This window comes from Oncorhynchus keta, chromosome 24 (genome assembly GCF_023373465.1).
Source record: "Oncorhynchus keta strain PuntledgeMale-10-30-2019 chromosome 24, Oket_V2, whole genome shotgun sequence".
Lineage (NCBI taxonomy): Eukaryota > Metazoa > Chordata > Actinopteri > Salmoniformes > Salmonidae > Oncorhynchus > Oncorhynchus keta.
Genome location: NC_068444.1, coordinates 11,727,583 through 11,738,725, shown reverse-complemented (window position 1 = coordinate 11,738,725; position 11,143 = coordinate 11,727,583). Strand labels below are relative to the sequence as shown.

The following is an 11,143-nucleotide window of genomic DNA, read 5'->3' as shown; positions in this document are numbered from 1 at the left end:
ATTATGTTATTGAGGACTGGTCAGTAACACATTAATTATTTGTTAATAATTGAACCCTTAATTCAGGTCGAATATATTGATATACGGCATAATAAAAGGCCTTATTTACTACTTTATATATATATATAAATATATATATATTACACACACTTATATATATATACACACACTTATAAACTACTTAATAGTGGCTAATATGTGAACCTTGTATAAAATATAAAGTAGCACACTCTATATGTGTTCACAACATTTTAATGAATAAACCTCAACAAAAGTTTCACAATGCAGTGCCTTCTTTAGGAAAGGTTAATATGTGTATTTAAAGCATAGTGTTAACCATGTTTTTAATTGATAGGAAAGATAGAAGAAGAGACGAGAAAGACAGGAGACGTTTCACATGGCAGTCATTTAGCAGATGCTCTTATCCAGTCGGGCTGTGGCACTAAAGCACAAGATCACTGCAGGCCGCTCCAGAAAGACATTTGATTTTTCATTCTTATACAACATTCACAGCAAAAGGATTTGTCATTTCTCAAATATTAAAAGGGCAATCTGGGAATAGTACACCCATTTTTTTACTTATAAATTAGACACACTCCAGCTAAAAAAAAATATTTAAAAAATAAATGTTTCTTGTTGAAACAATATCTATCCCAATTAATGTACACCCACTTAAGGGTTTAACATATATGTTTTATGCAGATTAGTGGTTAGAGGACCAATAGAGAACAGAAGGGGGAAAGCCCCTCCCACTTGTGCCATGTCATGACTTACTTGAACCACCTATTGAGATGTGCCTTTTGTTAAATAAATAACGTGATAAATGAGATGAAAATGAGATGAAAATGAGACTAAAGTGCATCTTTAATGATATATAGCCATTAATTTTTGAAGAATGTAACTTAAAATGTCTCATGAGCTTAGTGCTGTCCGACTTCACCACAAGCCAAAATATAAGCTTGTTTTAATATATTTTTTATAAACAATGTAATTGTAAAAAAAACATTGTAAAGCTTACAAAACTTGGTTAAAGCTATCAAACCGCTGTCTATGAATTTAAGAGATACATTTCTTTAGCCTCTATCCCTAAGCTTTTTAAGAGATACATTTCTTTAGCCTCTATCCCTAAGCTTTTTACAAAAACAATGTCAGGGTCACTGTTTGTTTGAATCCCATATTGCCCCTTTAATAAGTAAATACATTTCAGGTTATCCATCTTCACAAATAAATCAAGACAACAGTAAGGCCCATTGAAAACAACACTCACTCAGCAATAGGCTATCCAGGGAAAAGTGAACACACAATATACTAGATAGCCTATTGCTGCATATCCTATCTCCTTCCCAACTCATATCCTATCTCCTTCCCAACTCATATCCTATCTCCTTCCCAACTCATATCCTATCTCCTTCCCAACTCATATCCTATCTCCTTCCCAACTCATATCCTATCTCCTTCCCAACTCATATCCTATCTCCTTCCCAACTCATATCCTATCTCCTTCCCAACTCATATCCTATCTCCTTCCCAACTCATATCCTATCTCCTTCCCAACTCATATGCTATCTCCTTCCCAACTCATATCCTATCTCCTTCCCAACTCTCGTTCTTCCAGAGCACGCCAGCCATTACTTTAAAAGATACATCACCCGAACGAATAGCACTCAGACTGCCAATTAAACCTTGCCCTTGACTGCATCACGGAAAGAATTTAAATGGTAAGAAACATCAGAATGAACAAGGTGCTCAGCAAATAAAGGGAGCTGAACAAACTGTGCCCATGATCAAAAATGGAATCGTAAGGGTAGGGGTAAGGGTAGGGGTAAGGGTAGGCGTCGACAGTAGTTGTTGGGCCATCAGAACAGATGTAATCGCTGTCAGCATCTACCCCACTGGAGGTAAATTGGACAAAGCCTGGCTTGTCGGTCCTGATATGGGAGTCGATCCAGGACTGGTAACGGGACACTCTGGTGTAGATCCCAGGGAGATTGGGCCGAGCGCAGCCTTGACCCCAACTAACAACCCCAGACTGGACCCAGACAGAGTTCTGTTGGTTCACCATTGGCCCTCCTGAGTCACCCTGAGAAGATGGAGCAAGGTCATTAAAAGAAGGATCTAGGAAATGAAATGGAACGGGGCCCAGTTTTTCCAAATGTATCAGATCAGATTTCTGCAATCTGATCGGATTAAAAGCATTGAAATAGAATGAGTAGAACAGGCGTATCATTGACCTGAATGGGAACGCCCGTTCTATTCATTCTATTTCTATGCATTTAATCCTGTCCGCTTGCCGAAATCCGAATCGATAACTTTTGAAAAACTGGGCACTGTCGTAGAACAAGATGAGTTTGCGTGAACTTTACCTGACATGAGTCCTTGCCCCCTGCCAGATCACCAGCACAGAGCATGTTGTCTGTGATTGAGCCGGCCCCATTGAGGCAGTCACACTGTCTGTTCCCCACAACTGAAACCTCCACTTCTTGCATATCCTGGGGGGATGGGAGGGGAACTGAAGGAAATAAAGGAAGACAAGTGATGGGAGATTAAAAATGGGAGGTAACAACTTTATGACAGTTTTCATCAGAATAAGAAGAAGAAAAAAATTATGTGCACCTGCATTGTGACCACTGGGGGGCACTGTATCCCATAACACATAATCTCATCAACATCTCCTACATGAATGTGTCCTCACCTCCTTCATTGATGTTGCCCCAGCCGGTCACCCAGCTATCAGTACCATTGTTGAAAACACTATCACTTGCTGCCAGACAGACGGGTCGGATGTAGTTTGTGAAGTTGACTGGTGAGGAGAGTCTCAGCAGAGCGATGTCGTTGTCCATTGTTAAATCGTTGTAATCTGGATGTATAATGATCTCAGCCACAGTTCTGGACACTTCGTTGGGGTTAATCCCCTCCAGGGTCTGTTGACCAAGGCTAATGTTCCAACCATTTGGGTCTGAGCTTTGTTGGAACAAAAAATTTAATTAAATTAAGATGGATCAAGGTGATGAAATATAAGATTAACATTAATGGACAGTTACATTTTGGAAAAGTTATTTCAAGAGTTGCGCTCAGCTGCATCACAAATAACTGGCATAATTATTTATTTGTAATACAACTTTTATGTCCCCTGTATCTCACACTAACTCACCTAGAGAAGCAGTGGGCTGCAGACATCACCCACACCTTGTTGATGAGGGACCCACCACAAACATGTCTGTAAGAAGTTTGGAGACTTGCCTGCCAGGGCCAACTTCCTGCAGGGGCATTTTCTCCTCCCACTATTTTGTTGTTGAGTGGAGGGGTGCCACACACTAACATAAAAATAGAGATTATTGGAATTAAATACTCCACATTTGCCATTGGTATTAAGATCAACCATTTATATTGGAAATCTATAGTGTGGTATCTGCACCGGGATTTCAGCCAAACTGATTTTAGATGAAAATACAATGTCAGAAACTCTTGTTTATCATTTGGAGGGTTTCCACAAGGGTTCTGTAGGAAGGGTGATGGTTCTATGTGGAACCATACTGATCCAAAGAACCCTTTGAGCCTTTCAAAGGTTCTTTGCACTTTGCAGAAAAGTATTATTTCCTATTTTGAAGGGGCGGTGGCTCATTAGAATATTTTGGGGAGTGGTTTGCTCACAGCTGTTTTTGTGAACGTGTGAGTGAGTGTGTCATGCCAGTTTATCTAATCTGTTGTGTTATGCAATTACATGTTATAAATGTGACCAAGGGCAGAAAACCACAGGAAGAGGCGACCTGGCACGCAGGCCGGGCTTGTCATTGTGGAAGCATGTCAACAGTGGGCGGCTCATTACTGAGTTACGCAAATTCCCACACACAGATGGAATTCTTGTCCGGGGCTCAGGTGAGCCAGAAAGTGGGGCGCAATATGCAAACAGACTGTGAATATATATACTTTCTCCTTTGAGTCAAGTAAAGGAGAGAAAAATGCATGTTACGCGTCTGAAAACCCGGAGCAGATGACGGTTAGTGAATTTGAAATTGATCCTGACAAAAGTGAGTATATGATTCATGGAGAACGTGGATCCATGCCTTTTTGGCCAATCCATTTGTGGTGAAGAAGTAGTTGTGTTCTGTCAATTCCATCAGAGTGTCCAGAGGTGAACTTTTTGTGCTTTTCATACGGCATTTCAAGACTCAGGGACCAAAGCGGTGTCCTGCTTTTGTTTTTTTCCGAACCCACTATGGTGTTTGGGGATAGTGGTATATAGAGTATGTTCCCGAACCCACTATGGTGTTTGGGGATAGTGGTATATAGAGTATGTTCCCGAACCCACTATGGTGTTTGGGGATAGTGGTATATAGAGTATGTTCCCGAACCCACTATGGTGTTTGGGGATAGTGGTATATAGAGTATGTTCCCTATGGTGTTTGGGGATAGTGGTATATAGAGTATGAACCCACTATGGTGTTTGGGGATAGTGGTATATAGAGTATGTTCCCGAACCCACTATGGTGTTTGGGGATAGTGGTATATAGAGTATGTTCCGAACCCACTATGGTGTTTGGGGATAGTGGTATATAGAGTATGTTCCGAACCCACTATGGTGTTTGGGGATAGTGGTATATAGAGTATGTTCCGAACCCACTATGGTGTTTGGGGATAGTGGTATATAGAGTATGTTCCGAACCCACTATGGTGTTTGGGGATAGTGGTATATAGAGTATGTTCCCGAACCCACTATGGTGTTTGGGGATAGTGGTATATAGAGTATGTTCCGAACCCACTATGGTGTTTGGGGATAGTGGTATATAGAGTATGTTCCCGAACCCACTATGGTGTTTGGGGATAGTGGTATATAGAGTATGTTCCCGAACCCACTATGGTGTTTGGGGATAGTGGTATATAGAGTATGTTCCCGAACCCACTATGGTGTTTGGGGATAGTGGTATATAGAGTATGTTCCCGAACCCACTATGGTGTTTGGGGATAGTGATATATAGAGTATGTTCCCGAACCCACTATGGTGTTTGGGGATAGTGGTATATAGAGTATGTTCCCGAACCCACTATGGTGTTTGGGGATAGTGGTATATAGAGTATGTTCCCGAACCCACTATGGTGTTTGGGGATAGTGGTATATAGAGTATGTTCCGAACCCACTATGGTGTTTGGGGATAGTGGTATATAGAGTATGTTCCGAACCCACTATGGTGTTTGGGGATAGTGGTATATAGAGTATGTTCCCGAACCCACTATGGTGTTTGGGGATAGTGGTATATAGAGTATGTTCCCGAACCCACTATGGTGTTTGGGGATAGTGATATATAGAGTATGTTCCGAACCCACTATGGTGTTTGGGGATAGTGGTATATAGAGTATGTTCCGAACCCACTATGGTGTTTGGGGATAGTGGTATATAGAGTATGTTCCCGAACCCACTATGGTGTTTGGGGATAGTGGTATATAGAGTATGTTCCCGAACCCACTATGGTGTTTGGGGATAGTGGTATATAGAGTATGTTCCGAACCCACTATGGTGTTTGGGGATAGTGGTATATAGAGTATGTTCCCCGAACCCACTATGGTGTTTGGGGATAGTGGTATATAGAGTATGAACCCACTATGGTGTTTGGGGATAGTGGTATATAGAGTATGTTCCCGAACCCACTATGGTGTTTGGGGATAGTGGTATATAGAGTATGTTCCCGAACCCACTATGGTGTTTGGGGATAGTGGTATATAGAGTATGTTCCCGAACCCACTATGGTGTTTGGGGATAGTGGTATATAGAGTATGTTCCCGAACCCACTATGGTGTTTGGGGATAGTGGTATATAGAGTATGTTCCGAACCCACTATGGTGTTTGGGGATAGTGGTATATAGAGTACCCACTATGGTGTTTGGGGATAGTGGTATATAGAGTATGTTCCCGAACCCACTATGGTGTTTGGGGATGGTATAGTGTATGTTCCCGAACCCACTAGAGTATGTTCCCGAACCCACTATGGTGTTTATGTTCCCGAACCCACTATGGTGTTTGGGGATAGTGGTATATAGAGTATGTTCCCGAACCCACTATGGTGTTTGGGGGGGATAGTGGAACCCACTATATAGAGTATGTTCCCGAACCCACTATGGTGTTTGGGGATAGTGGTAATAGAGTATGTTCCCGAACCCACTATGGTGTTTGGGGATAGTGGTATATAGAGTATGTTCCCGAACCCACTATGGTGTTTGGGGATAGTGGTATATATGGTGTTTGGGGATAGTGGTATATAGAGTATGTTCGAACCCACTATGGTGTTTGGGGATAGTGGTATATAGAGTATGTTCCCGAACCCACTATGGTGTTTGGGGATAGTGGTATATAGAGTATGTTCCCGAACCCACTATGGTGTTTGGGGATAGTGGTATATAGAGTATGTTCCCGAACCCACTATGGTGTTTGGGGATAGTGGTATATAGAGTATGTTCCCGAACCCACTATGGTGTTTGGGGATAGTGGTATATAGAGTATGTTCCCGAACCCACTATGGTGTTTGGGGATAGTGGTATATAGAGTATGTTCCCGAACCCACTATGGTGTTTGGGGATAGTGGTATATAGAGTATGTTCCCGAACCCACTATGGTGTTTGGGGATAGTGGTATATAGAGTATGTTCCCGAACCCACTATGGTGTTTGGGGATAGTGGTATATAGAGTATGTTCCCGAACCCACTATGGTGTTTGGGGATAGTGGTATATAGAGTATGTTCCGAACCCACTATGGTGTTTGGGGATAGTGGTATATAGAGTATGTTCCCGAACCCACTATGGTGTTTGGGGATAGTGGTATATAGAGTATGTTCCGAACCCACTATGGTGTTTGGGGATAGTGGTATATAGAGTATGTTCCCGAACCCACTATGGTGTTTGGGGAACCCACTATGGTGTTTGGGGATAGTGGTATATAGAGTATGTTCCCGAACCCACTATGGTGTTTGGGGATAGTGGTATATAGAGTATGTTCCCGAACCCACTATGGTGTTTGGGGATAGTGGTATATAGAGTATGTTCCCGAACCCACTATGGTGTTTGGGGATAGTGGTATATAGAGTATGTTCCCGAACCCACTATGGTGTTTGGGGATAGTGGTATATAGAGTATGTTCCCGAACCCACTATGGTGTTTGGGGATAGTGGTATATAGAGTATGTTCCCGAACCCACTGTGGTGTTTGGGGATAGTGGTATATAGAGTATGTTAGAGGTTAGAGGACGGTTTCCTCTTTCCCCAATTCCCCTTTGCCCTTTTTGTGGTGAATAAATGTGCACTTTTCAAACTTTGAAAGGATACAATAAGAAACAAAGCCTCTACTCTGCCGGAAAGCCAGACGAAGTTTACTTCTTATATACACTGAGTGTACAAAACATTAGGAACACCTGCTTTTTACATGCTATAGACTGACCAAGTGAATCCATGTGAAAGCTTTCATTCCTTATTGATGTCACTTGTTAAATCCACTTCGATCAGTGTGGATGAAGGGGAGGAGAGCAGTTAAAGAAGGATTTTTAAGCCTTGAGGCAATTCAAATCGAATCTAATTTTATTGTTATTAATAAAAAACAATAACGAGACTATCCCGTCAGGATGTCGAAAATAAGTATTTGTTCTTAACTGAATTGCTTAGTTAAATAAAGGTAAAATAAAATACACAGAGGTACCGGTACCGAGTCAATGTGCTGGGTACAGGTTAGCCAAGGTAATTTGTACATGTAGGTAGGTATAAAGTGACTATGTATAGACAATAAACAGCGAGTAGCAGCAGTGTAAAATGTAAATAGTCCGGGTGCCCATTTCATTAATTGTTCAGGAGTCTTTTATCAAGGGGGTAGAAGCTGTTAAGGAACCTTTTGGACCTGGATTTGGCACTCCTGTATCGCTTGCCGTGTGGTAGCAGAGAGAACGGTCTATGACTTGGGTGGCTGGAGTCTTTGCCAATGTTTTAGGGCCTTCCTCGGACACGCCTAGTATTTAGGTCCTGGATGGCAGGAAGCTTGGCCCCAGTGATGTGCTGGGCCATATGCACTATCCTCTGTAGGGCCTTACGGTCAGATGCCGAGCATTAGCCATACCAGGCGGTGATGCAACCGGTCAAGATGCTCTCAATGGTGCAGCTGTGGAACTTTTTGAGGATCTGGGGGGAACACATGCCAAATATTTTCAGTCTCCCGGGGAGGAAAAGTTGTTGTCGTGCCCTCTTCATGACTGTCTTGGTGTGTCTGGACCATGTTACATCCTTAGTGACGGGGACACCGAGGAACTTGAAGCTCTCGACCCGCTCCACTAGAGCCCAGGGGGCTCGGCCCTTAATTACCTGTAGACCACAATCAGCTCCTTTCTCTGGCTGACGTTGAGGGAGAGGATGTTGTCATGGCACCACAGTGCCCTGTCACTGACCTCCTCCCTATAGGCTGTCTCATCGTTGTCAGGGATCAGGCCGAGCACAGTCGTGTCATCAGCAAACTTGATGATGGTGCTGGTGTCGGGCGCGGCCATGCAGTGAACTGGGAGTAGATGAGGGGACTAAGCATGCACCCCTGAGGGGCCCCCGTGTTGACGGTCAGTGTGGCAGATGTGTTGTTACCTACACTTACCACCTATGGGTGACCTGTCAGGATGTCGAAGATCCAGTTGCAGAGGGACGCAAATTCTCACATGGAATAGCCTTCATTTCTCAGAACAAAAATAGACTGATGAGTTTCAGAAGAAAGTTCTTTGTTTCTGGCCATTTCGAGCCTGTAATTGAACCCACAAATTCTGATGCTCCAAATACTCAAATAGTCTAAAGAAGGACAGGTTTTTTGCTTCTTTAACCAGAACAACAGTTTTCAGCTTTGCTAACATAATAGCAAAAGTGTTTTCTAATGATCAGATAACCTTTTAAAATGATTAACTTGAATTAGCGAACACAACGTGCCATTGGAACACAGGGGTGTTGTTTGCTGATAATGGGCCTCTGTATGCCTATGTAGATATTCCATTTAAAAAATCTGCCGTTTCCAGCTAGAATAGTAATTTACAACATTAACAATGTCTACACTGTATCTCTGATCAATTTGATGTTATTTTAATGGACAAAAAATTTGCTTTTGTTTCAAAAACAAGGACATTTCTAATTGACCCAAAACTTTTGAACGGTAGTGTATATACTATACCATACTATATATGATTAAGATGAGAGATGGTTACAATTCAGTCAGTCAGAGAGGATTGATGTAAACTCACCAGTGGCTGATGAAGAGCCAACCGTTGAAGTGATGTCTGCAATAGTAGTAGTTGCTGGAAGGAATAGACAAAGAGGTTGAAAACCAAGCACGAGCACTTCCTGTAAAGCCCTGTAGCCCCAAAATATGAGATTTCCTTTTTATTTAAACCATGTTGCAACCACCAGTTGTTTAAAGTTATTTTTGTGCCATTTTAAGAGTAATGTGTTGCGTTGTATCATGCGGCAACCACCAGTTGATTTTTAAAGTTATTTTGTGATATTTTATGAGTAATGTGTTGCATTGTACCATGCTGCAACCACTGGTAGATGTATATTATCTTGGGACATTTTGATAGTAATTATAAACCAGACAGAAACTATGACTGCTACATAATAACAAAACAGGGTTTCAGCATTTATTTAACCAGCAAGTCAGTTAAGAACAAATTCTTATTTACAATGATGGCCTACCAGGGAACAGTGGGTTAACTGCCTTGTTCAGGGGCAGAACGACAGATTTTTACCTTGTCAGCTCAGGGATTCAATCCAGCAACCTTTCGGTTACTGACCCAACGCTCTAACCACTAGGCTACCTGCCTCTAACCACTAGGCTACCTGCCTCTAACCACTAGGCTACCTGCCTCTAACCACTAGGCTACCTGTCTCTAACCACTAGATTACCTGTCTCTAACCACTAGGCTACCTGCATCTAACCACTAGGCTACCTGCCTCTAACCACTAGGCTACCTGCCTCTAACCACTAGGCTACCTGCCTCTAACCACTAGGCTACCTGCCTCTAACCACTAGGCTACCTGCCTCTAACCACTAGGCTACCTGCCTCCTCTAACCACTAGGCTACCTGCCTCCTCTAACCACTAGGCTACCTGCCTCCTCTAACCACTAGGCTACCTGCCTCCTCTAACCACTAGGCTACCTGCCTCCTCTAACCACTAGGCTACCTGCCTCCTCTAACCACTAGGCTACCTGCCTCCTCTAACCACTAGGCTACCTGCCTCCTCTAACCACTAGGCTACCTGCCTCCTCTAACCACTAGGCTACCTGCCTCTAACCACTAGGCTACCTGCCTCTAACCACTAGGCTACCTGCCTCTAACCACTAGGCTACCTGCCTCTAACCACTAGGCTACCTGCCTCTAACCACTAGGCTACCTGCCTCTAACCACTAGATTACCTGCCTCTAACCACTAGGCTACCTGCCTCTAACCACTAGGCTACCTGCCTCTAACCACTAGGCTACCTGCTCTAACCACTAGGCTACCTGCCTCTAACCACTAGGCTACCTGCCTCTAACCACTAGGCTACCTGTCTCTAACCACTAGGCTACCTGTCTCTAACCACTAGGCTACCTGTCTCTAACCACTAGGCTACCTGTCTCTAACCACTAGGCTACCTGCCTCTAACCACTAGGCTACCTGCCTCTAACCACTAGGCTACCTGCCTCTAACCACTAGGCTACCTGCCTCTAACCACTAGGCTACCTGTCTCTAACCACTAGGCTACCTGTCTCTAACCACTAGGCTACCTGCCTCTAACCACTAGGCTACCTGCCTCTAACCACTAGGCTACCTGTCTCTAACCACTAGGCTACCTGCCTCTAACCACTAGGCTACCTGCCTCTAACCACTAGGCTACCTGCTCTAACCACTAGGCTACCTGCCTCTAACCACTAGGCTACCTGCCTCTAACCACTAGGCTACCTGCCTCTAACCACTAGGCTACCTGCCTCTAACCACTAGGCTACCTGCCTCTAACCACTAGGCTACCTGCTCTAACCACTAGGCTACCTGCTCTAACCACTAGGCTACCTGTCTCTAACCACTAGGCTACCTGTCTCTAACCACTGGGCTACCTGTCTCTAACCACTGGGCTACCTGTCTCTAACCACTGGGCTACCTGCTCTA

At 43.5% G+C, this 11,143-nt stretch overlaps 1 protein-coding gene and 1 long non-coding RNA gene across 41 annotated transcripts in view; both read right to left on the bottom strand.

Moving 5' to 3' along the window:
- Positions 1-236: 236 nt before the first annotated feature.
- On the bottom strand, positions 237-9,461 carry LOC118371934 (tryptase-like). Its single transcript, XM_052477682.1, has 6 exons — positions 9,452-9,461; positions 9,242-9,376; positions 3,152-3,314; positions 2,693-2,961; positions 2,364-2,509; positions 237-2,080 (listed from the first exon to the last, which is right to left on the bottom strand). The coding sequence occupies exons 1-6, from the start codon at positions 9,459-9,461 to the stop codon at positions 1,712-1,714; spliced, it is 1,092 nt and encodes a 363-aa protein (XP_052333642.1). The 3' UTR covers positions 237-1,711.
- Positions 9,462-9,623: 162 nt separating this feature from the next.
- Positions 9,624-11,143, bottom strand: part of LOC118371929 (uncharacterized) — a 16,563-nt gene continuing 15,043 nt past the window's right edge. For 3 of the 40 annotated variants that reach the window (XR_008078060.1, XR_008078065.1, XR_008078067.1), the window contains exons 7-8: positions 10,414-10,544; positions 9,624-10,256 (exon numbers count right to left, since the gene is read on the bottom strand). This is a non-coding gene — a long non-coding RNA (uncharacterized LOC118371929). Of the gene's footprint in view, positions 10,392-10,413; positions 11,048-11,143 lie in introns of all 40 variants that reach the window. The other 37 variants (XR_008078069.1, XR_008078070.1, XR_008078036.1 and 34 more) reach the window with 36 other exon arrangements.